Source organism: Catharus ustulatus, chromosome 11 (genome assembly GCF_009819885.2).
Source record: "Catharus ustulatus isolate bCatUst1 chromosome 11, bCatUst1.pri.v2, whole genome shotgun sequence".
Lineage (NCBI taxonomy): Eukaryota > Metazoa > Chordata > Aves > Passeriformes > Turdidae > Catharus > Catharus ustulatus.
This window is the reverse complement of record NC_046231.1, coordinates 18412844-18439291: the sequence shown is the minus strand read 5'-3', so window position 1 is coordinate 18439291 and position 26448 is coordinate 18412844. Positions and strand designations below refer to the sequence as shown.

The following is a 26448-nucleotide window of genomic DNA, read 5'->3' as shown; positions in this document are numbered from 1 at the left end:
CATCTTGTGTTAGAGATGCCAGGCAAAGCAATTATCTTGGTATTATATTTAAGCATCACAAAAAGCCTGTTTGGGGAGGGAGAAGGACTGACAACAGTGCTTTTATTAAATTACAAGCTGCTCCCTGCAGAATGATGGGGAGGCTGGAAGCAGAGTGAGGTTGCCCATTATAAAAACATCATTAGTCTGGAACATCTATACATGCACATATGGATATAACCAGATTATTCAGATTTTTTGGGTTCTTCTGACAGAGAAATATTGCCAGGTGAATATTGCATGCTCAACCCAAAGGTGCAACACTGACCTAAGAGAGCCCAGGCCACCCTCAGGTGTCTCAGCACAGACATCCCCACACCAGCAGCCCCCATGGACATCATCCATCAAGAATCCTGGAGAAAAAAAACAGGAAAAGCATCCACGTGGTGCTAGAACATCTCCCTGGTACCCAGGAATTGGTGGGTTCTGACTTTCTGTGCCAGACATTGGATCTGCCTGGGGAACCTTCACTGCATAAATTTCTCAGTTCTTTTCTAAATACTTTACACTTTTGGCCAGTGCAACAGCATGTGCCCATAAATTCTACAGTTTTTTAATGTGCTGTAGGGAAAAAATAAAACTATGTGTTTTCTGTATGTCTGCTCTTCATGGGTGCTGGCATAGCTGAAAGGAAAGATGAAATCAAGGTGAGCAAGTGAACAGCACCAGCTTTCCCATCTCCTACTGCATCAGCCCTTATCAATCCCTCAATTAAAGCCTGAGAAGGCTTTCACTACTGAAATCTGCAGGGAAAATAGGCTCACTTCAAAGGATGGCCCTGCCAGGTGTGTGTCACAGGTTTGAGCTCCCTCTGTCCTTCCCCAGCAGCAGCACCTTGTCCTTGCTGTGCAGCAGGGGAGAGAGGAAGGACTAAACCAAATCACAGGAGAATGGCAGAGCTGCCAGAGGAGGAGGGAGACATGTCATCCATGCCAGCAAACCAGTGAAGCATATGGAAACTGCTTTTAAGGCATAAAGGGTGTGTAAGGAGTTGTTATAACCAGATGGCTAAAGAGCAAGGAGAGAGCAATTCCAGAAATTGTGATGGAAACAGGGAACAGAGGAAGAAATTAAGGATTATGAACTTCATATTGAAAAGGACACGGAGAAATTAAGAGGAAAACTACAGCAGTAGTGATGGAAATTTTTTAAAAAGTGAAAAAACACACATCAGCAGATGTTAGAACTGAGCCAGAATTTGCCTTTCTCACTGCAGAGTGTGTCAGTGCTGAGGAGGATCTCCCACAGATGTGGCAGAAGGGTCCAGGAGGGCAGAACCAGCCTGGCCAGGACAGGACAGCTGTGGGGTGAGGTACATGTTTGTGTTCTTCAGAGCTGGGTTCAGGGCCTGACTTCCTCAGACACCAAACTGGGTATTTTTGTGTGTGTGTGCATTCATTTCCCATTAATAAAATTCAGACAGAAATATTTCTATCCATTCTCTGCCTCTGACAGAGCAATGAGGTCCTGATCTAACCAGAGACACAGCTGCAGGTCCCAATAAAACAGCTATTAGAGCACCCAGTCTTAGAAAAGAAAATTTAAAATTAAAGTACATGTATTTCTTGATAAATTAATGTACCACTTAAGTCACTCAGTTGCAGACAGCATTTACTCCTTGCTTTGAATTGATTCACCTTCTTGTCTGCTCCTTCAGAAAAATCACCTTTAACAGCACCATGCAAGGGATTCACAAGGTAGGAAGGAAATGCTAATTGGTTTTATCCTTTTGTGAAACAATCCATCCAAAGTTAATTAGAATAGGTTTATTTTTTTCAGCACAGAAATAATCCATAAGAAAGATTGATGGGCAGAGCAAGCTGCGTCCTGCACAGAGGTGCTGGGATTTCAATGATTCCGAGCCGTGCTCCCAGAACTCTGCACCTTCAGGCACCTCTCTGGTCTTTCTCTGAGGATGGCATAATTAGGGTTTGAGTGCAAACCCCAGCGGTGAAGCCTGATAAGAAGTTAATCTTGTGGGCACCACGTGGGCCCGGAGAGATGTGCCCCAAAAGCCCAATTAGCAGAGGCTGTGTGCCCTAGGCTGTGCCAGAGCTGTGCTCAGGGCTGATTCAGAGCTGAGGAGCAGCAGCTCAGGGCTGCACCAGCCCCTCACACAGCACAGGGCTCAGGAGCACTGCACTCTGTCCCCATCTCACTCCTGGTGTGACATTGAAATCCCACAGGTTCTCACAGGATTCACCTCTGAGCCTTCAGCCACACAAGCCAAGGATTTTCTCCCTGCCTGGGGATCCCCACAGAGGGGACTCATCCACAGACCCCACCCCAGGTGTTCTGGACCCTCTGACTGAGGCCAAGCAAACTGAATTTGTGTGAAATCTGTGCCATCCCAACTGCAGAACCCAGCATTACAGCTCCCTGCAGCCATGCATGAGCAAAGTGAGAAAATGATAAGGTTTGATTTCCCATCATCTGTGAAGAGAAAAGGAAAAAGTTCTTGGCTGTTGGAAAAGCACTGCAGAACTGGAAAAGAGAGGCAGAAGTCCTTTCTTTTATGGAAAGAAAGCACTTCCCAAACAGCCCAAGGAATGCTGAGGAACAGCATCCTTGGACCCTACAAATTCCCCTTTCCATCCAGCGATTTTAAAGAGCAAATCCCAGTTGGACCCTACACATTCCCCTTTCCATCCAGGGATATTAAAGAGTAAATCCCAGTTGGACCCTACAAATTCCCCTTTCCATCCAGGGATTTTAAAGAGTAAATCCCAGTTGGACCCTACAAATTCCCCTTTCCACCCAGGGATTTTAAAGAGCAAATGCCAGTTGGACCCTACAAATTCCCCTTTCCACCCAGGGATTTTAAAGAGCAAATCCCAGTTTCCAGAGGGACTCAGGTCACGGAAAATGCTGCTGGGAAATTTAAGTGGTTTCTCCAGACCAAGTGACTGTAGCATGACTATGATAGAAGGAGTTAATAGAGACTGAAATTGTTTTATTAAGTAGATTTGCCAGAATTTACTGATTATTAAACCTCATTAGCCAGGAACTTGTACTCCATGTTCTTACCCAGTTGCTGCCTGCTGCCTGCTGGATGCACGGAGGGATGCTGGAAGGATTATTGCTAAGCCCTTCCCCCTTCCCTCTCCCCTCCTCTTCCAGGACAACATTGACAGTCCCGGGGGAAAGAGAGGAGAGAAGGGAGAGGGCAGGATCCACCAGCTCTCCACCAGCGAGGCTCAGGAGAGGAGCTGCCCCCAGAACACCTTGGCTGAGCATCCCTTAGCACAACATATGTTACATCAACACTCACGGCTGCTTTCCACTTCCAGGAAAGACGAGAAGGAGGAAGAGGGAAGGGACGGGCAGCTGCGGAGTGCTCCAGGGATTTTCCATGGAATGGATGCTGGTCCCCCCAGCAGCTCCGTGTGCGGGATGTGAGCATCACCTGCGGGGCAGCCTGCCTCCCGGAGCTGCCCTGCTCCCATGGTAAGGCGGAAAACTTTCCTCGCAGGGTTAGCATCTCGCTAAAAAAAGTGGGTTTTCATCTCCGGGCAAAGCCAGGGGTTTGTGCCTGGAAGGAGGAGGGAGGGTTTCTGTCGCTCCGGGATGAACAAACACTTTCTGCCTGCTGCACAAAGTTTTCCCCGCGGTGGGCAAAGGTTCCCCTGGAACTTCTCAGTAATTTGCGGCGGCTCGAGGCCGGGTTGATCACAATAGCCATGATTTAAAACCCTCTCCCAGCTAATGGTCGCAATCCCCGAGAGGCAGCACGGGCGGGAGGAATCCCAGTCTGAGCAGTCCAGTTAAAGCAATTAGAACTTCGCATCCAGTCCATGGCAGGTCATTAACGCTCCGTCTCTAATAACTATTAAGCAGCTTAGTTGAGTTAGCGCGTGGTTTTGGGTTTATAGAAATAAGAAAGCGAAGCGGCAAGGACCGGAGAATCCCAATGCGAGGGAGGAGAGCCCGAGGTGCTCCCGTTCGGGCTGGCAGGAGCAGTGATAGCAGCGATAATTATGAATGAGGCTGGAGCTCCGTGCCGGTGTTGCCAGACAACCAATGAGGCTGCAAAGCAAAGCTCATTCACGGGCTGCAGCCTTCAGGAGCCGGCACAGAGGTGACTTTTACTTACAAAACAGGCACTCGTTAATTTGGTGGCTGAGGAAAGTGGCTGCGAGCACCTTTTCTCTTGCAGTAACCTCTGCTATGTTTTCTCCTCCTCCCCGTGTCTCCCTGACAGATCCCCCTGCTCTGATGCCGTTCTGGATGTCCCGGTGAGAACTCCTAGAGATGCCTATTCTCTCCAGAGGCAGTGACCAAGACTATAGCTACAACTCCTGCGATTCCTTGAGCCACCTCCTTCCCATCTGCGTGGAAACCCCTTCTGTCAAGGGGGTCCATTACCAGAGAGCCAGGAGGATTTACCGCCCTGACCAGGTGTGTGCAGCCGACCTAAAGACAGAGATCATGATCAACGTTGGAGGCATCAAGTACCTGCTGCCTTGGAGCACTTTGGATGAGTTTCCCCTGACCAGACTGAGCAAACTAAAGCTTTGCAGCAGCTACGAGGAAATCATCCAGCTGTGTGACGATTACGACGAAGACACGCACGAGTTCTTCTTCGACAGGAACCCCAACGCTTTTGGGATGATTGTCAGCTTCCTAGCAGCAGGGAAGCTGATGCTCTTGAGAGACATGTGTGCCTTGTCTTTCCAGGAGGAGCTGAGGTACTGGGGCATTGAGGAATCCAACCTGGAGAACTGCTGCTTTCGGAAACTCTTCCAGAAACTGCAGGAGCTGGCCGAGATCCGCAAGGAAGAGGAGCTCCGGAGGAGCAAGGAAGCTTCGTGTGTCTTGGATGAGAAAACCAAATTTGGGCAGTTCATGAACAGACTCAGAGATATGGTGGAGAACCCGCAGTCAGGACTGCCAGGCAAAGTCTTTGCTTGTCTCTCCATCCTCTTTGTGGCCACCACAGCTATCAGCCTTTGTGTGAGCACAATGCCGGACTTAAGAGCTGAAGAGGACAGGGTAAGTCAGTCCTTAACGGGTCTAACCACAGATTTATGGCACAGTCTGTGACAGGAAACGCAGCAAGGGCTCAGATTAGTTCTGTCATTTTCAAGTGATATCGTGTTAAGAACAATGGGAACAAATATTATACTGATTTTTAGCTAAAACGCAGGAAAGCTTTTGGACAAAGCAAGTATTTCAGCTCTCCAGTGTAGGGCAGGTTTTCCTTCTTGAGAAGCAGCTGCCAGTGTAAGATTAACTTGTTAGCCCTGAGACTCTCAAACTGACATTGTGGAGTTCTCAAGATGCTTCACTCTCTAATTACAGGCAATCTCTCCTTTGGACACAGAAATGTTTTCCTCTGATATCTTTACTTTTAAAACAGCTGGGTATATTTCCTTGTGATAAAAGTTTCAGGGAGAAATATTCATTAATTTTTACACATTACATTTCAGTAGTTGCATAAAGATTGAAGGATGAGAGGCAGATGAAGTATTTTTGCACATGCTGATACATAAAAGCTGTGCTTCCAAAAATCTCAATTCCATGCTAAGATAATTCTGTATTTGCCCCATATGTATGTACATATTGTAGAAGCAATACCAAATTCTATCTGAACTGCTAACTGCATTTAAACCCTTCCCAAAGAACTCACCCACATTAATTCAGGACAAATAAATCAAGCCTGTATCACACATGAAGGATCTTCTCTATAACATTGCTGTAAATATTTCAGCATTTAAAAGATTTATTTTTTGTAATAATAGACCAGAGAAAAAGTGAGAATCCAAAGTTATTTCAGATGTGGCAACATCCAAATTCATCACATAACCTTGACTAATCTCTGTAATGAATCCTGCATTTCATTTGCAAATTGCCCTTCCAAAAGTGCTGAGGAAATCTGTGTCAAATAAACCCCCTGCCCCAACCCCTGCTGTAAGACAAGACATCCCTCTGAGTGTCATATATTGATGAATAAAGTCATTTTTATATTTATAGCACAGCCTGGTGTGCACACTACAAAAATCTGTATGTATTTTACTGCTCAAGCCATTGGTCAAATCAGCCTTGTCATGGTTAAAATAGGTCCTGATATTTGATGTCTTTGGATAAAACTGAGGACTGCACAGGAGGCTGAAATCTGAGATCATTCCCTGCTCCATTTTAACCCCTTGAATATTGACTTCCATTTGCCCAAGAGGGCTCTAACCTGTCAGGAATAAACCTGCTGCTCTTACAGCCTTCCTCAGCTATTACTTTTTGGCTGAAAAAAAAGGGAAAAACTGTGTTCACTCTTAACACTGTTCCAGTGCTTCTTCCAAGGAATACTTTAAATACAGAACATCCTTCTTCCAGCTCGATGTACAAACATCACAAACTCTGCTCCAGCAAGTGCATCCTACTAACTTTGTTAATGGAAGTGGTTCAATGCTTTTATCTTCATTTTCCAACCACTGCAGGAAAAGCTTTGATAAATAAGTCCATGCAAAAGAACCAGCACATGAGCAGAGCTCATAAGGGGTTGTGTGTTTTAAAAATAATTTACTGAGTTAGAAAGAAAAGCATGCTGAGGGTTATAAGTGTGTCTGGGAGCTGCAGTGAAGCTGCTGTTCCTGGGTTTCCTATAAAACAAGGATGACATTACTACTTAGAGATTTGCATATGTATCAGTACTTTAAAAACAAGCAAACTGCCTCGAAACAAGCTCAAAAGATGGATTGCTTCAAGTGCAGGGGAGAGGATGAAGGATGAACTTGAGGAAAGAACCACATTTGTCCAAATATTTGGAAACATTCCATAATTTACACTTACAGCACCAGCCTAATGCACTTTGTCATTGTGCCCCAGAATACAGAGTATTAAAAGTCCTGTTCTTTGAATTATGTGATGTTCTGCCACAGGAAACACAGGGGAGTATATGAGACAAAATATTCATGCCTTGTGGAAAAGCAGAGAATCTGAACTACTAACAAGCAGTTTTGGCATCCCTAAATTTTCATCCTCAAATTCTTAGCCTGCAACAACTAAGATTTCATTACTGGGATCTCAAAAGAGCATTTTAACTAGAGCTGGACAAATAACTCCATGAAGTTAATTAACTAAAATTAGGAGTTCTTGGCTGCAGCTGAGTCATACTTAATAAAATCAACTCTCCACTGATTTGTAACTCAGAACTGTTCACTGACCTCAGAGAGTGATTCCAAAATGGGGCCACATTTACCTGAGACAGGCATGCAGGACCTGAAATTTTTGCTTTTTGGGCTAAACACAAAGATGATTTGATACCTGTTTGCTCAGTGACAGGAAACAGTCAAATTCCTTCACAAAGTTTCTGAACAACCTGAATTTCCACACCTGAATTCAAAGATGCCCTCTCGTGAGGTTTATTCAATTCTGAGTTAAAGCTTGGCAAAAACTCTGAGTAAATGTCCTTAAAAGTAACACTGGAAATTGAATTTATCCATAGCACCCATTCTGAAAAACAGACAAAGAAGGCTTTACCTCTGCTGCACATGTACCACTCTAGGGTCCTGTTCCTCCTCATCACAGCCACCTTGAGAGAGTAAAAACTGGCTGCACTCCAGCTCGAGAAGGATCAGAGTCAAAAAAAGAAAGCAAAAAAACAAGGAAAATAATGCAAGGTGACTTGCACTGGACTCACTTGGCTCAGAGGCTGCTGATCCCACCCTGCAGGCACAGCAGATCCCTTCTCCTGCCAGCAGCTGCTGAGCCAGGTGTGCTCAGAAGGGAGGGAAGCTCCTGGGCAGGCAGGAGAGCAACCAGGAGGGAACCAGGGCGAGGGGAAGTGAAAACCCGGCTGTGTCTCCGGGAGAGGGATGGCAGGGAGCCAGGAGGGAGCATCTGCATCAGGGAAACCCTGGCAGTCACCCTGGCAACCAGAGGGGAGGGAAGGACCATCAAATCGCCAGGGGCAGCAGAGGGGATGGGAGCTGAGAGCTGGGAATGCAGCAAAGAGTGAAATAAAGGAGGAGTTGTTATAGGCAACACGCTCCAGAATACCCCAAATCCACTGAGGAACCTCAACCTCCTCATGAAAAAATACCCACAGAGATTTAGGAGAACATTTCTGTAAGTTTGTATCATTTATGCACATGCTGTGAATCCCAGCCCAGAGAGAACAGTCCCAGGTGAAGGGTGAGCAAAAAGTTCAGTGAAAATGTAGAGTAGCAAAGGAACAGCTCAGGTTTGAGTGTGGCCATGAAATAAATATACAAATGTTTTTTTCATTTATGAGGCTAAGGAAAGAGGAGTCATCAGTAACAAGGTTGTGTTATTTAGGAATGAAACAACAGAATTATCACATTCTCCAGGGGCAGTATATCCTTGTCTATGGTATTTGCATCAGTTCTTTATGAGCTCAAACTGTCTTTGGTAAAAAAGCAGATTTAATATCCTCAACATGCAGCAATCAAGGCACGTAGAGATAGAAAAAAAGGCAAATTTAGAGGTGAGGAAATCTGTTATTGATCTGAACAGCAGCTTGAGAGAACTGTAAATCTGGAGACCAAGCATACAGGGCAGGAAAGCTGAAGTGACAAAATCCACCAGCATCACCTTCAAATGTAGAAATTCAGATCATCCCACCAGGGACAGGACAGACCCATCAAAACTCCTGAAAGTCCCAGTCCCACTTAAGAGTTACAATCAGGATCTAAGAGGGGGCACTGAAACAACCTCTGCTCAGCACATCTAACCCAAAAGAAAAAAAAAAAACCATAATTACAGCAGAAAGTTCTGGGATAAAACCACTGCAGAAGGGCCTGGAGAGGGAGAGCACTTTGAAGGACTCTTGGGACTTTCCTTAGGACAAGATATTTCATTTAATGAGTCCCAAAACTTGGCATCCTCTAGGGACATGACTCAGCAGAAAGGCCCCAGCAAGGTCTGTACTTCAGGAAGGCAGCAAATTAAGGTCAGGGGGAGGAAAACCCCCAGATATTTCCATTCCCTGACCTTCCTACTACTAATTTTTGTGTTTGCTCTTGAGAAGCTTGGAATTGCTTTAGGTATTTTATAGGACCTAATGAAACAAAAGTCACTCTTGTTTCATGTGAAGGTTTCATCCTGAAACACAGAATACTCTTTTTTTTTTAAGCTTCTTTTCTTGGGATCACTTGGTGATGTGAAAATCAAGTTCCTTTTAAGAGAGTAAGTTTCCAGTCTCTGGTTGCACTTAGAATTCAGAAAATATGAACAGATGAAGAGAATCCAGTACTTAACATATAGAACCACTTTAATTTTTTTTTATTCTACACCATTATTGTAGAGGCCCTGATTAGTTTTTCAATGCTTGATGTTGATGAAGTTTTCTATATGAAACTAAAGAATATTTAGCTTGCACACTGGGGGAAACTGCCAAGAAACAGGTTTTCCTTAAAACTGGAATAATTTTATTTTACAGGGGAAAAAAACCAAATTTATTTGCCTTACTGTGAAGAGAAAGAAAATGAAATGCTCATTTAAAGTGTAAGACTATAAAGGCATATGTATACATGCCTATCTATAAATATATAGCCATATACATATGACTTGAAATTACTTGGAACAAAATAAATTTGAATGTGCTTTGGCTTTATTGCATCAGCTCAAGCACTTTATTCTGGGTTCTTATCAGGTCCCTTTCTGCAGACAATCCCTCTCTAAAACTGTCCAAGCACCCAGTGCAATTCTGATTTTTTCTGACTGTTTTGATCAGCAAGGAAAGTAGGAAAATGTGCTTCACTGGAGCACCAAAAACCTCCTGGTCTAGGTGCACTCAGCATAATAGAACCCAGATAATTTGTGTGCTTCATGGGCTGAATTAGTTAAATTAATAATGATTGAAGAAAGGTTAAATGAGAAGCCATTAAACAAAAATCAGAATATTCGAGCCTGGGACTTTGATATATATTTGTAAATTATTGCTTTGTGGGATCTGCCTGTTTTTGAGGTCAGAAACACCAGGAGCTTTGACCTTGAAATCACACTGCTGTGTTAGGACCCTGATTTCAGAGTTCCACATTATCAGTGACCCTTCCCCAGGCATCCCCACCCAGAATTGCCCAGTTCAGCCCTGAGTCTGTGATGTACAACACTGATAAAATTCCCATCCCTGAAGCCAAAAGGGCACTGTGGGGTGCTCAGTGCTGCCCATCTGTGCCCTGGCTCGCCCCTGCCACACCAAATAAACGTCTGCACAAACTGCTGACCCTCAGGGAGGGAATGCATCCTGCCTGGCTCTCCAAAGCCAGTGTCCAGGGTTCAGAAAGCACAATTAGACATTATTGGTTTGCCTTATGTTCATCCCCTTTTGGCTGTGTCCCAGCAGCCAAGGCAGCGAGCTTTGCACGCCATCCTGGGGGACACCCAGCTGTTCCAGCTGTTCCAGCTGTTCTGCACTGGGAGGGCACCAACAGCTGTGCAGGGGGCCAGCACGTGTGTTCCTCACTGGGAATCAGGATTTCTTTCCCCTCTTGCTGCTTTCAGGGTTGTAATAGTTAGAGAAGCCTGCTCAGCACAGGTGGGTGTTTAATAAATGCTTAGGAAGATTTGTGTTCCCTTTCGTGGAGAAAGGAAAACTCTGTTTGATACTAATCCTGCAAGTTCTTCCCACAGTGTCAGCCCCTCTCATTAGCACCAGTGTCTTCCCTTAAAACAGATTCAACCTTATTTGGGAACCCCTGTACTCCAGAGTTATAATGAGAAGGAATTTCTGCTCTGAAGAATTTGCAATGCAGTGAGAAAAGAAACAAAAAAACAGAAACAGGCACAATGCTTTGACCAGCAGCAAAACTGCCAGTTGAAGGTTATCCTGCCAAGTCCAGATGAATTCCTTGTCATTTTGACTGTCCTGTTCTTCACAGTTACAAATTGTCTTTAAGATTCCATGTTAGAAAAACAGGAAAGAGTTTACTCTTTCACATCTTTCTAATACCAACACTTTGGAGTCACCAGCTGGTTTAAGTCAAATTCAGATTCTTCAGACTGACTCTCACAGTGTTTGCAGACTAAGGACCCAAGTTTAAAAGTTAATTGTAACATTTTATTTTGGGTACACTTCTGCCTCAGAGGGGATAATTATTTACTGGACACAGAGCATTAACTTCTTTCTCTGTTCTTTCTAATGTCCACATTAATGCAATACCAATATTAGTTTAGTTTCCTCAAATGTTGTAGTTATAATAATTGTTATCCTAAGTCCAGGCTTCTTTCCCATCAAGTAGAACAAGTGGGAGCTCATTGTGCTCTCAGAGTATGCAGCACTGCTTTAACAAGCTCATCATTCCCTAAATCAGGTTAGAGTCTCTTTCTCAGCAGGCTGTAACCTTCTGATTTTATTGCATCGGGCTGAAACCATCAATCCAAGTGCTGATGTGATCCATAACACGGGGTTTTCAAGCTCTCCCTCGCCATCATTTGATTCAGCAGAGCGTGGTTTAATTATTCAAATAGCAGCGTCAATGCGGCCGCAGTGATTCAGCAGTACCTGCAGCACTGCAGCTGCATCCCGGAGCTCAGGTATGCAGGCAGCTTGCACTGGCACCACATCTCCTAACCAAGCCTTCACTTCACAGCCAAAAGGGATTTCTGCCCTGGATCTGCTCATTTCCAGCTGCCAGCGGGATAAGAACAGCTTGGAGCCAGCAGGGTAGCTCAGTTCCCTCCACCCAGGTCTTGTTCTGCCTCTGCTCCTTCCTAACCCTTCTCTAGACCTGCAGCCTCTCCCACTGCCTTGGGTCTGTGGGCAGGCAAGGAAAAGAACCAAAGCTTGTTTTCACACCATCCCATTAGTTGGTGTTTTTCACACAGAGGGAGCTGCTCAGACTCAGGTATGACTGAGAAGTGCAAAAGGTTGGAAAACAACCCCCCCACCCAGGAAATGGCAACCTTGGGCTTAGAGAGGGAAATTCCCCAGTTTTACATCTCAATCCCACACTCAGGCTGGCTGGTTTTGGCCAAAGGGCCGGGCTGCAGGAAGAGCAGTCCTGCTGGGATAAGTGCTGGACAGCCCAGGCTGGCAGAAGGCAGGTCAGGCACACAGGACAGGCTGATCCCATCTGCTGCCACTCTGCTGGACACTGGCCTCTGTCCACAGAGCAGTGTGTGATCACAGGAGGGATCTGAGCAACAACCTGGCTGTGCCAAACAAAACCTGCACCTGCCAGGACAAATTTAGCAGAATTGAACCTTGACCTTGCACCAGCCACGGAGCCAGGTACAGTGACATTCTGGCAGCCTGTCCTTCCACTGCAGAGGGGTGAGCAGGTCCTGTGTTCAGGGAAACTCCTCTAGACTCCAATAGGATGGAGCATTTGCTGTCTGATCTTCCCTGCCTGGCTCTGGCTCTGTGATGTGTGGGTCACAGAGCACCAGGACAGCCTTTCCTCAGGAGGGATCACTGCTCACATCCTTTCAGCCCACTGCTCAATTGTTTTATGGTGATGAGCCAGCTGCCTGCCATAAACATGCCCTGGGAATAGCAGTGTTTGCATACAGGGGTTCAGTCATGACTTCTAGCTGGGTTCAAGGGCTTTTATCAGCTTGGGTTCATAAATAACATGAGATTCCTTTCTCACAAGTGTGCTGTGTAAGCAACATGCATTACCTTGTGCTGAGGTACACATTGATTTCCACTCTACAGCTCTGGAAATAAGATATGGTTCTGAAATAATCCAGACACTGTTCAAGCTGTGCTTATTAGCAAAGTGTTCTACAAGCATTGGGGGAACTTTTGCTATTTAACTTGGGAATAGATCGTTTGAAACAATAAACACTTGAAATCACTAACACCATCCCGAGCAGAGCTCCCTGGCAAGCACAGGAAGATCACAGGAAATGCTGTAGTTTAGCTTGTTTTGCCTCCCAGAGGTTTATAGATTGTGGGAAATCCCAAATTACACACCACAGAAAACAGGCTCAGATTGCTGCCAATAAACTTCCACTTAGAGTCAGTCACACCCAGGGCAGAGAGTTGGTACCAAACCAATTTTATCCTCACACAGCTGCACTCCCAATGTAATGGGAATAACAGGATTTCTTTCCTCGTTGTACTTCAGATTAAGAAGGAATAAAGGGTAAATACCCACTGCAAAAGGGAGTGGGGTAAATCTCTGGCAGTGGAAAATAATTGGTGGATCAGGTAATGGCTCAGAACAAGTTTTCCAAAGGATATTTTAATTATCAATTGTCTTAGAATGCAGGCAGGTGGGACTCAAATGAAGAGCACAGAGCAGACCCTGAAGGAATGACAATAGTTCCTTGGTGGTGTCATACAGTTATTCAATGATAATAAAGTTTTTTCTTGTTTACAATGTATTTTAAAAAGTGAGCAGCATCTGGAAACCCGCATGGAGAGATGACAGATATATTCTTCAGGGGAAATTCTGTTTCAGTCTCTCTGGGCATAACTAGAATTACTGATGCATGTAAAGATATTATTTTCACTAGATGAGATTTATATCTGTTGTAAGTTAAGCTAGTGCTGCACAGCTCTGGGATCTGATTTTGTTTGTTATCCTACAAGTCATTACACTTTAATTAATGTTTCCTGGCAAACTAAAAGGCTGGGAAATTTATCTCTTTTTGCCTTGTGAGTGGCACATATCTCAAGCACATTTAGCTGGAATTCACAATTAGTGAATAAATTTCTTTTTTGCTGCTCCATCCCTGGAAGTATCCAAGGCCAGGTTGAAGCAGCCTTGTCTTTAAGGTCCCTTCTACTCAAACCTTTCTGGGATCCTGTGAGAGGAAAACAGAATCCAGGAGAGTTGCCCTGGGCACCCATTTCCTCTGGCTGCTGAGGGAACTGGGTTGACTGGAATCAATAATAATGTTCTTCTATTTTATTATGAACCTACATTTTTTTTCCTATTTAAGGAGAATTTAACAGAAATATCCTAAAATGAGCAATCTCACTGTAACACCATAAACTCCAGCACATAAGAAAAGACAGAAAATAAGCCACTCTCTTATACACCAGAGGGGGATAATCAAAAGGAAGTTTGAATTTTTGACTATCTCTGGTGGTAGAGGAGTATGAAACAACTCCTTTGCTTCTTTGAGGTAGTTTATAAATCTAAGAAACCACTCAATATTTCAGGCACCAGGCTCAGTAAATATCTTTTTACACTCAAAATATTGTTTCATTCATTGCTGAGCCAAATGCCCATTTCATACAGAAGATCAATACCAGGCACTCATTTTATTACATTAATATCACAGGTTGTAGAATTTCTGCTGGAGGCAAGTTCCATAAATCCTGATAAATTCTTGCATTGTTGAAAAGTAAATCTGCAGGATGAATAAAGTATAAAGAGTTACATACTCACTGCTGGGCCTGTCATAACTCCCATCAAAGTCAGTGACAGGCTGAGTACAGATTGAAGTCTGATGGTTTTGTTGAAAAAGCCCTCCCAAAACATGCTGTGGTCATTTATAAATAAAACCTCATCTTCCCCTCTTGCTCACAATCAGCACCAGCCTGGAGATTTCAGAGCTCCCACTCCACCATGAGCAAAACTGCAGCAGGAGGAGAGAGAGCTCAGTGCAAATTTGTCTCCAAGATCTGGAAATAAAACCCCAGAATTCTACTCTAGTTAATGGTGAGGTCAAGGGAGGGAGTTTGTTGTGGTTTGTGTTGGCAGGTGCTGAACACCAGAATATCCAAATGTGCCTGGTTTGTTCAGAAAGAGGAATTTTTGAGAAGTTGTTGTGTCATAAAGAGATTTCTTTATTGGATATTTAGGAAAAAATGGACCAGGGTATTTGGGCCATACTGAAAGTCTGTGATGGAATGTGGTGGCAAAAAAAAATAAATTGAAATCTCACACTGACACAGGGGTATCAGTATTTTGGTGAGAACAGATATCTGAAGGCAATGTGTTCTGCCTCTTTTTGGACAGCAGTTCTGAGAGCAACATAAAACACTGAGGTGTAAAAATCCTCAAAACTACTGGGAAAAACAGAAGTTGGCTTTGGTGCTTGATATTTCCTTCTCCTCACTCCCACCCCCCTTATTTCAGTATTTGCTGCTTTTGAACAGGATATTCAAAAGGATGAAGAATGTTAGAAGAGACTGGCATTAGAGAGGGATATTCTACATAAATCAAGTCAGGTGCATTCCATAATATATACAAATGTTCCTAATGTATAAAACATTCACATACAAACTCTTGGGATGAAATCCATCTCCCAATGTGAAGTCAATGAGCATGTTCTCATTATGCTGACAGCATAAATTGCCTTCACTAAGTAAATATAAATTTCCATAGGGAATACTGAGGTCACTGAGGGTGGCAGGAATTTAAAATCTCCAAAACAGTCTCTTCATTGCTACACCTTGAAATTTTGAAACTTCACACTCAGTTCAAAAGACTCCATGTATCTTAATGGTTAAACCTTGCCACAAACAAAATTTATTTTCTTCTATTTTCTAAGGAAGGGATAGGGAAAACCCCATGATGATCTGAGAGCAATGTCACCTGCAAATGTCTAAAGGCAAATAAATAACAGATGTACTGGAAATTCAGCCCAGCTAACAAAAAATTAAGTAAGTCTTGATGGGAGCAATGAATAATTGAGAGGCCACATCAGTGGTGTGAGGTCTGTGCAGAGCCCAGGCTGCACTGTACAAAGAATTGAGGGCTCAGAAAGAGTGAGCACTGCACAACACAAGTGCTGATTGCAGGCAATCTCATCAAGCCCAGTCAGCAGCTCTGCAAACATCAATGCACTTCAGCACTGAGTGCAAATGGAGCCACAGCCTGACCCTGCACAGAGCCCTGCCAGGGCCAGGCCTTCATTAGCTTCTGTGGTGTTTCATTTTAGGGGTAAAATATGGGCTGGACAGCTTACTGTGCAGAAAGGAACAATCCCCAAGTGGTGTTACAGAGCTGAATTGTTCTGAGGGTTGGGCAGGGTTAAACACACTCCTGAGGGGGAACCTCTACTGGCCAATTCTATACACAAAAAGACTTGTTATTCCCAAGTGCAGCAGAAAGTGGGAATTATTCAGGAATTACAGCCTGCATGCCAGGCTTTAGATATAGATAGGTTTCATTCAGGTATGTTGGAAGAAGCAGCACAGTAAAACGAGGCAGGTTGGTAGATCTGTTTGTTCAGCTATTTCATGTGCTCAGTATTCTCTGTACACAACTGAAGGACAGCTGCCACACTGCCTGTGAGCTGGGCTTTGTTTATCCCTGCTACTCAGGCAGATTCATATTGCTTCTCCCTCAGTGTTTTTGGGTGCTGGTTTGTCACTACAGAGCCTTCCTTCAGAGGCAGAAGAAAAGCAATTTATTAAAGAAGCAATCACACTTTTATAGACTAGATTGTGGAATTGAGGATAGGGACAATTGAGGAAGGCAACACCCATTGCAAACATGCTTCCACCCAAACATCACCTCTGCCACGCATCCTCCTGTGCCAACAGCAGGTGCTAATCTCTGTTATTCATTATTTCTCTTCTGTTTTGCTTTGAGTAGCTTGAGAAAGACTCAAGTTTCTTTATCCTTAGCTCTCCACAGCATCCACAAGTCCCCCTTTTTAAACTTAGGAAAAAAAAAAGTGTTTGTGGTCCTTTGCAGGGCCCTGTGCAAGGGAGAACAAACAAACACAACCCAAGCTGCATCTTTCCCTGGCTTTCACCAGTATCCCCCACTGGCTTGAAACACTAATCTTAAAGAAATTAGGATTTTAGTTAAAAGTTAAAAGAAACTGGGCTTGAGATAGTTACCTGAAACTTAAATAATTGATTACTTAGCTGTGCTTGCAATGGGAAAGGATGAAACTAGTAGTTAGGTCCAAAGAACACAAACAATTGCAACCAGAAACTCATTCTTTGCAAAACTGGAGTTGCCCCAAAGCCATTTGTATTGTCATTGATAGAAAAGGTCAGGGTGGGGAAGACTCACCTTACTTCCTCCTTCTAAGACCCCTCCCCACAAAAAACGAGCCCAGACTTAATTCAAGAAGCCAACCACGCTGTTTAATAGCCATTCCAGCTAATTACCATGGGAAGCAGGGATGGGAGGGGCTGGTATTATGAATATGTATTTGTTTGAACTTTTTGTCAATAAACAGACTTTGTGACCACCTGTAATTTTGCAGTGTGTATTAGGGGGTTACCCCACACTGCTGCCCAGTGCTGAATAAACATTCACTTTGTAACTTTAAATTGTTAGAGAGTCTTTTGCCCATCACAGTTGAGTATCAATATAGACCAATACCCCTATTTTGGTAAATAAGGCTGTAAGACTTTCTTTTGTTCACTTCCAGGGTGAGTGTTCCCAGAAGTGCTATTACATCTTTGTCATCGAGACCATCTGCGTGGCCTGGTTCTCCCTGGAGTTCTGCCTGCGCTTCATCCAGGCCAGGAGCAAGTGTCAGTTCTTCAAAGGCCCCCTGAACATCATTGACTTCGTGGCCATCTCCCCCTACTACGCCTCCCTCATCTTCTCCGAGGACGACTCCAGCGAGGAGGAGGACAGGCCGAGCAGCAACACGTACCTGGAGAAGGTGGGGCTGGTGCTGCGGGTGCTGCGTGCCTTGAGGATCCTGTACGTGATGCGGCTGGCGCGGCACTCGCTGGGCCTGCAGACGCTGGGGCTCACCGTGCGCAAGTGCACCCGCGAGTTCGGCCTGCTGCTGCTCTTCCTGTGCGTGGCCGTCACCCTCTTCTCCCCGCTGGTGTACCTGGCTGAGAACGAGTCGGGCAGGGTGCTGGAGTTCACCAGCATCCCCGCGTCCTACTGGTGGGCCATCATCTCCATGACCACCGTGGGATACGGGGACATGGTGCCACGCAGCGTGCCGGGACAGATGGTGGCTCTGAGCAGCATCCTCAGCGGGATCCTCATCATGTCCTTCCCTGCAACCTCCATTTTCCACACCTTCTCCCACTCCTACTCCGAGCTGCGCAAGGAGCACGAGCGGCTGCAGTCGCGGCTGAGCCGGGCCAAGAATGGCAGCTGCTCCAGGGAGAGTGACACCTTCAATGAGACTGACAGCCTGGTCCTGGAGGGACAGACATCCCCCATCAAATACATCTACACAGGGAACTGAGCCTGGCATCCCTAGCAGATAAACCCACACAGGGAGCTGGGCCTGGAGTCTCTGTCATATAAATCCATACAGGGAGCTGGGCCTGGAGTCCCCATCAAATACATCTACACAGGGAACTGAACCTGGAGTCTCCATCAAATACATCTACACAGGGAGCTGAGCCTGGAGTCCCCATCAAATACATCTACACAGGGAACTGAACCTGGAGTCCCCAGAAGATAAATCCACACAGGGAGCTGAGCCTGGAGACCCCATCAGATAAATCCCCACAGGGAGCTGAGTCTGGAGACCCCATCAGATAAATCCACACAGGGAATTGAACCTGGAGACCCCATCAGATAAATCCACACAGGGAATTGAGCCTGGAGTCCCCATCAGATAAATCCACACAGGGAGCTGAGCCTGGAGTCCCCCATCAAATACATCTACACAGGGAATTGAGCCTGGAGACCCCATCAGATAACTCCACACAGGGAGCTGAGCCTGGAATCCCCATCAGATAAATCCACACAGGGGATTGAGCCTGGAGATGCCATCAGATAAATCCAATCAGAGAGCTGGGCCTGGAGTCCCCCTCAGATAAATCCACACAGGGAACTGAGCCTGGAGTCCCCATCAGATAAATCCACACAGGGAATTGAACCTGGAGACCCCATCAGATAAATCCACACAGGGAGCTGAGCCTGGAGACCCCATCAGATAAATCCACACAGGGAGCTGAGCCTGGCATCCCCCATCAGATAAATCCACACAGGGAGCTGAGCCTGGAGATGCCATCAGATAAATCCACAAAGGGAGCTGAGCCTGGAGTCCCCATCAGATAAATCCACACAGGGAGCTGAGCCTGGCATCCCCCATCAGATAAATCCACACAGGGAGCTGGGCCTGGAGACCCCATCAGATAAATCCACACAGGCACCTGGGCCTGGCCTGGGGCATTCCCAAAACCCCTGACAGGAATGGGCACATGTGTGTCAGCAAAACACACAAAGCAAAGCAACACCATAGGTTACAGTGCATCCTCTCTCCTGGCATAGGTGTAAGCAGCAGCCAACCCAACAGAGCCAGCTCCAAAAAATCCCCGTGGAGCTGGAGCTTGGGAGAATGTAAAATGTCAGACTTTATTCAGTGATAAATGCTCATTCTCCTCTATGGCTACTAAGAATAAACTTTGCCACTCATGCATCTTGCTGAACACCTAATACTGAATGAGTAACAAACAAACCAGCTGTTGGCACAAGCACACTTGTTATTTTATTTGCCTTTCAGTTTCCAGTGTTCTTGCAATGAGCATCCTGAGCCAGGCATTAGGACACATTATTTCTGTGGTTATCCACAGCTTATCCACAGGCATTCAGATACAAATCTGAGTTCTGTATTTAAAGCCAGTAACAAGCTTAAAATAAAAGCGCTGTATGTGACAGCTTTCAAAGTTTGCCTGTAGCCAGACGATCAATCTGTACCTAACAAATTGCACTGCTTTGTATAAAACACTTACTGTTTGCAAGAGCATTTGCTTGAAATGCAGTTGTGGTCTGCAGACTGTAAACATATCATACTAGACAGCAAAAGTCTTCAAACTTCTTTTTCATATAATTATTTAAAATAAAAATGAGGAATAAAAAAAGCCCAAGCTACCTGACCATATCAAAAAGCCTTGGTGTTATATTTTTTGTTGAATGGTGATGGTTTCTCTGGAAGAAAGATAAAAAATAGACTTCTTGAAAATGTGATGATGGCTCAGAAGTATCCAAAGGTACAAACAGTAAAGAATGAGGGGAATGATTGCCAGAGAGGCAGTGGGAGTGATTTCCTGATGGGAATGGAAGTTGCCCCTTTTGGGATACCCATGTACAGCCAGAGGGAAGGAACAGGGCTTTGCAGAGGTGGGACAGACTGGGTGGTTTTGTGCAGTTTGACCCTTTAGATGGGCTGAATGTGGCCAGTGAACTCCACACAGGTCACACAGGTGTGCACAGACACCTGAGTGCTCAGGGCCCGTGTGTGAAACCCCTCCTGATCCCCACAGGGCTCTGACACGCTGAATTTCAGCTATAGCTCACAGCACCAAGATTAACCAAGGCATACATTAATTTTTCATCAGATTTTCAGTTTTCATCACCCCATTTCTTCAATGTTGCCAAGGTCCCCATATCCCTGTGATGGGGCAAAGCTCAGTGGATGGCCATTCACCAGGGCCAGCTCTTGGCAGGCACCTCTCCTGTGCCACTGGGAGCCTGGGGACGCTTCCAGGACTGTCCCATCACCCCTGGACATCCAAACCCAGGCACCTGCAGAGCCCTGCAGCTCCCTGCAGGCATTTGGGAGCCTTGGTGCCAGGCTGCTCCCTCCCTCCTGCACAGCTGGAGTGCAGAAAAGCACAGCTGAACATCCCAGGCACAACTGGGGTGATGTGGCTGGGATTAATCTCTTGGGCTTATCTTGCTACTGGCCTTATGATTTAAACCAGAGAAACTGCAGCGGATTATTCACAGGGATGTTCCAACAAGAGGAACAAGTTGATTGAGATGACAGGCATTTACATTTGCCCCATTAAATGTGCAATTTCTGCTGGTTTATGCACAGGTCCATCTGGTTTTTTATTTTTCACAATTAGCTTTTTTTTTTTTTTTTAATTATTTTTTCTGGCTGGCAATTCTCTAGAGTGAGATGATAAATCAGACAAAATCCTGGTCTGGGCTATGAACCAGACCTCTCCAGAATTCTGTGTGTGGTCATGCCACCCTAATTTCCCATGAGATTCTGCCGCTCTGGTTGGCAGTGCCAGATCAGTGCTTGCTCCTGCTGCCTGGTGGCTGCTGGGACACAAATCCTGAGCAGAATTGCTGCAGCTTTTAAAAAACACTTCTCCCACTGACAAACACTCTGGAGATACAATCAGGTACGGCAGCTGATTTGTTTATGTCCAAGTAACAATTTCCTTGTTAAACAGGAGTTAGTTCAGTATGGTTGCACATAAAATTAGACCAGAATTTTTCTAAAGATGTATTTGGTGAAATACTGTTTTTTCTCCTCAAGTGCTCGGAACAGCTCTGTGCCCAACAGGTTCTGTCACACAGGTGGGACTGAGGACAGTGGCACAAACCCAAACCCTGACTCAGTCAAGTGTTTAACCCCATTTAAGTTCCCAAAAACAACCCAAAATGTGCTGAACCACAGAGTTCAAACAAACAAACAAATCACCAGGGCTTGACAGGGAACTGAGTGTTTGCACCTCCAGCAGAATTTGGACCATCACTCACATTTTAACTTCAATCTCCTCTAACAGCTAGCTGGGTCTGGGCTGCACCAGCTCTCACAGAAAAAAAAAAAAAAAAAAAAAAAAAAAGTCCTGCATGATTCACTGTGTTACAGGGGAGGGAAAAATATGTTGGGAGGAACATTTAGTGCCCGTGTAACTCAACTGAGTAACAAATGCAGAACAAGCAGTTACAATTAGCAGACACTGTTGTTGCCAGGATGGCATCATTTCCTAACCAGATTTAATTAAAAGAGCAGTTGAGCTGCCTGGAACCCGGCTCCTGCGCCTTCAAAGCCTTTTCCCTGGATCTGAAGGCCAGGAGTGGCAGAGGAACAGCACCCATCACCCAGGGGAGTCACCCTGGGCAGCCCCAGCAATGCTGTGCATCTCTTTTGAGGTTTCTGGCTGCTGCTGTGACACAGCAACCCCTCCTGCTGTTGTAGGAACCTAAAACTCCCATAGTGCTGCTTTTTGGGGGAAATCAGGATTCCATCCTGCTGTGAACAGCAGCCTGAGAGAACACAAAACACAGCCAGGACATCCCCCTTGATCTGAGCTGGACCCACAACACAGAATGGCTTTTCATCAGGGCTAAATGGGAATTTTCTGTGATGTTGAAATCCCAGAGAGGGGCTGAGACCTTTGCTCTGACCTGACTCTCATTTCTTCAGGGGTTCTGCAGATTGTTCCAGGTTTCTCTGCAGCCCTGGTACCTCCCAGCTGTCCTCCAGCTGTTTCTCCTCTGAAGCCTTACATAAGATAGACATGTGATTATCTCAGTAATTAACTAATTTTAATTTCATAGGTGCAGTATTTTATTATTTCAGCCTACTATTAGAACTCCTGAAATCTGCTTTCCACCTGTCTTTGCATCCAGCCACTGACATTCATAACATAAAGTTACCAGGTTGATTAAGCCACAAATTCATTGAGAAAACAGTGTTTTATTTTAGGAGCAAACTGCAGAAGAATTCAAGGAGTGGACTGCATATGCCATGCATTAATTATAGCAGAACTATTTAAAACTTGCCCTGGTCAACAGTTTTATTTCAAACACACCCAAACACTGTTGTGCAGTTATTTTGATAATTAAGCACATCTGCTGACAGAAATTACACTCAGCATGTCCCTTCTGGTTTTTTTCCCCACGAAAGATTTTCTCCCTCTTTTTGGTGCAGAAAATTATTTTAATACATTGCAGTAATCTATAAATAATGATGAAAACCTAAAAGGTCAAGGAGAGGGAGAAGTACAGCACATTCCCACTTTTAACTTCTACAAGTAATAAATTATCAGCCACATGTAGAAGCTAAAACTGATTAAAAGGCTGATAGAAAAGTCATGTTTCCTAAATGCAGGCAAGTTTCTGCATGGTAAAATGAAATTTTACTGAAAATATTGAATTCCTTGCTGTGAACTTTTTATTTTGGTAGCAATGGGGCTTCCACTCCTTCCCTGAACCACGGGCTGCAGGTCTGCTGGGCAAGCTCCAGTTGTTAATTTGCAATATTAGGATGAAACCTGATGCTCTGGGTTATTTTGTTCCTGGATGGCTGAAGTGATGCTCACAAGAAAAAGATGAAGAACCTAAGTGTTTCCCCTCCCCCTGTGCTCCTGTCTTTATCATTTCATTTCTGATAGAAGACAGCTCTCAAAAAACTGATTTTCCTCAAAGTTCAGTGTTCCTGTAGTTCCCTTACGCCAGGGAAATGCTCAAGGAGGGGGGAAGAGCCCAACCCAAAGCTTGTGTACTGTAAGATCTGCAATCAGAACAGCATCACAGAACTCACACAAAAATCCAAGCCTGGATTAGCAGCACTAAGCAAAAGTGCTAAAGGAGCATTTGAGCAGATTATTACAGCAGATCCAGCAAGAGGGATACAAATCCAACTCAGATTTCATTATTTTCATACCCAATTCCTGCCATAACTACAGCTGCTGTAAAAATCAAGCACATTTCTAAAAGGGAGGGGCTGTAAAAGACCCTTCAGGTCCTCTCTGACAGTTACAGCCTGTTACCATCAGTAATAAAACATAATCATCACAAAAGATAATCATCATAAACAACACTTCACATTTTAATGAAAAGCTCTACTGCTTCATAGCTGAAAAATTGTGTTTAAAAAAAAATCATTAGGACTTAATGTATTAGCACAGAACTCCAGACATGCATATAATTAAGTCCTAATGTCTTCCAAAATTTCATTCTAATGTTCAGCCAGATATTAGCCAGTCACATGAGCCAACAGGTTTTGTTTCAGCTTCTTCAAAATAATTTAATCCTCTTTCAAGAGACTGTTCTCAGCAAGAGCAAATGGACCAGTACAGAATTTTCCTGCTGCCTGAAGCTCAAGCAGACGAGGAACAATTAATGCTGAACTTGCAGGGCAGTGAAGCCTCTCTGGGAATCCAAGGATATTTCACTTTATTTAAGGAGAATTTGCTGACAGCACACAGGTGAAGTCCTTCCTCAATTCCATGGATTCTCTTGCCCACATCAGGAATTGTTCCTTTGCTCCACAAAGTTAAAGAAATTTCTTATTAGGATTCATCACCTTAAAGGTACTGTGTGAGAAATGTTAAAGATAATTGGGCTGCACTCATGAATAAAGAATATTAATAAAACAAAGTGCTTTTATGTTCTTCCACCAGCAGCTCTTGTACTGCCCTTTAAGTGTGTCAGACCCTCCTTTAAGAAAATAGCCATTAAAATTTTCTAATTAAAGTTTCATTTGCAAATCCCTGGTTTTGAGCAACAAAACAGGAAACAATCAAAGGTTTATGCCTCGAGGATCTGATTTTCCAAATAATTTGTGTTTTCATTGGTCTGATGTTATACTTACACCTGGCTCTCCTGCAGCTTTCTGAGCTGTCTCGTTCCACACCAAATTAGTCAGAGCTCTTCTCCCTCTGAGAGACTCTTATATGAGAATTTCCCAAAAATCAGCTCTGCTCAAAGACCACAGACTCAAAGCTTCTGAGAGACAAAAAGCTATGAGCTCATCATTAAAGAAAAAAAAACTATTACACAGTTCAGCAAAGCTTCATGAATACATTCCTCCAGCACAATTACCTTGATTTTCAGAGGATATTTTTAGGAAAGAGAAGGTGAAACCACACACTTCATCTGCAATTCCAGGCTGGATCCAAGGTTCATACCTTGACTGGGGCTGGCAGGATTTAGAGCAGTCATTTGCAGAGCTGATCAAGATAACACTGTCAGCTCATTAGGGTGTGAGTATGCATGCTAAAACAAATTAAACTCATTTCGTTCTGATAAAAAGATATCTGAGGAAAATTGAAGGTCAAAGAGATTTATCCCATAAGGGATTCAGAGTTTGAGGAATGTTCTAATGGAATTTAAAACTCGAGAAATGATGCATTTCTGAGCAAAACTGCAACAAGGGTCCATTTCTTTGTGTTATTACACAACTGGCATTTAAAAAAAAAACAAAACACCCCCCCAAAACAGCAATGAAAATACACAGAAATTAATCTTTAGAGCAAGGATATTGAAAAGAACACAACACAGAAGAAAAATAAGTTTCAAATTATCTCCCAAAAGAGCAAAAATATGTCAGTAGATAAATTTGCTGGGCTTTAATCCTATCTATTGAAACAACAGCAAATTAAAGGCCCATTTCTACAGGTCCTGGGATAATTCCTGTGCTAATTTCAAAGTGCTTCCAGCTTTTTGAAAGTCTGCAGAGCTTCAATCACCCAGCACACTGAAAGCCCTAAAAGTACAACTAAATATTATGATAAGGCAGTTAAATTTTATGCTCGGCTGTACTTCATTTTATTGAAATAACAGAGATTGTGACAGATGTTTCTGCCTGCCTCTCCCTCCGTGTGGGGTAGCACAGACAGGGAGAGCAGCAGCCCAGGTGTGGTGTAAATAAATCTCTGTCCTCCTGAAATGAAAAAAAAAAGTCAGATCAGGACTATGAAGAGAAAGTTCAACCTTTCTTTTACCTCTGAGATCAAGACTCCAGGCTCACAAGTTTTGTTGGACTGCACGTCCTGCAAACTGTTCACAAGAGTTGCAAACCCAGACACAACCTCAAGATTTTGCAATCCATTTTTATCTTTATTCCTGTTATAAGTGCATGACATATTGTTGGCTTTTTGCAAATATTGAGATAAATGCTGTATGTATAATGTTAAAACAGTTTTTCTGGATGAATATAGGCTTTTTTCCTTTTCTTCTAATAGCAAAAGTTAGACATAAGTTTTTTAGAGATAGTCTGCTTAAAATAACAACCCTTAAACGTGTAACAAAGACCCTGCAGCTAAGACAACAATTATCAACACTCACCATCTGCAAAAGGCCAGGGCCACTACCCAAATTAAAAAATAATTTAAAAAAAGATTAAAACCACAAGCCAAAAACATGCATGCTCTAAAAAGGCAGACCCAAGGAGTGGCCATGCTAAATAGTTCCCAGAAAATTTTGACTATACATGAAGGACTATGAATATGCAACAGGTAGATGTTGCATTTAAATACACTTTAAAATGTATTTAAAATACATTTAAAATGTATTTATAGTGGCATTCCCAAAGCACCTGGCAGTTTTAACCCTTTGCTTTATGTGTGTCTCCTATTATCTTTTTATTGAACCTTTTAAATACCAAAAGTAAAACGTGTTTTTCACATTCCTACCACTGCACAAGACATCCTGACTGCATATAGCTACTGATTTATACAGAACACTCCCAAGCACTTGCATTTCCAAAAGAGAGGGAATTTCACAAGGTCTTCAAAGATTTCCAGGCTGATTCTGGTGGGAAAGAGGAATTTAAAAAACCCCATGGAATCCTTGATTTGTTCTGTTTCCAACAAGAAGAGTCCACCAAATGGCCACCAACAGCAAAGAACATCCCAGCCTCTAAAGTACCAGGGAATAGTTGTGTCCCTGTGTATGAGGCAGAATATATTCAATTTATAACTAAATAGGTGCTGACAAGGGCACGTTCATTCTGAGAGAGAAATTGGCACAGACAGAGCTGTTTGCTGGCTCAGCTCTGGCTAAAAGGCAGCACCAAGGACTGCCAATATTTATGTGATCTTCCTGTTTTATTCAGAGAGCAAGAAAACACAGCCAG

At 44.0% G+C, this 26448-nt stretch overlaps 2 protein-coding genes across 3 annotated transcripts in view; one reads left to right on the top strand and one right to left on the bottom strand.

The window, feature by feature from the left end:
* WFDC1 (WAP four-disulfide core domain 1) overlaps nt 1–7888 on the bottom strand; it is an 86306-nt gene extending 78418 nt beyond the window's left edge. Inside the window, exon 1 of the mRNA XM_033069927.1 lies at nt 7676–7888. The gene's annotated coding sequence lies outside the window, so the exon portion shown is untranslated. The remainder of the gene's footprint in view (nt 1–7675) is intronic.
* Nucleotides 3054–19513, top strand: KCNG4 (potassium voltage-gated channel modifier subfamily G member 4). Of its 2 annotated transcripts, none has more exons than XM_033069925.2 (4): nt 3054–3486; nt 4241–5031; nt 17293–18096; nt 18778–19513. In XM_033069925.2, exons 2-3 carry the CDS (start codon nt 4291–4293, stop codon nt 18076–18078), a joined length of 1527 nt encoding a protein of 508 aa, XP_032925816.1. In that variant the 5' UTR covers nt 3054–3486; nt 4241–4290; the 3' UTR covers nt 18079–18096; nt 18778–19513. The 2 variants fall into 2 exon arrangements, with proteins under 2 accessions (XP_032925816.1, XP_032925817.1); XM_033069926.1 differs by lacking the exon at nt 3054–3486 and adding an exon at nt 4050–4117.
* The last annotated feature ends 6935 nt before the right edge of the window (nt 19514–26448 follow it).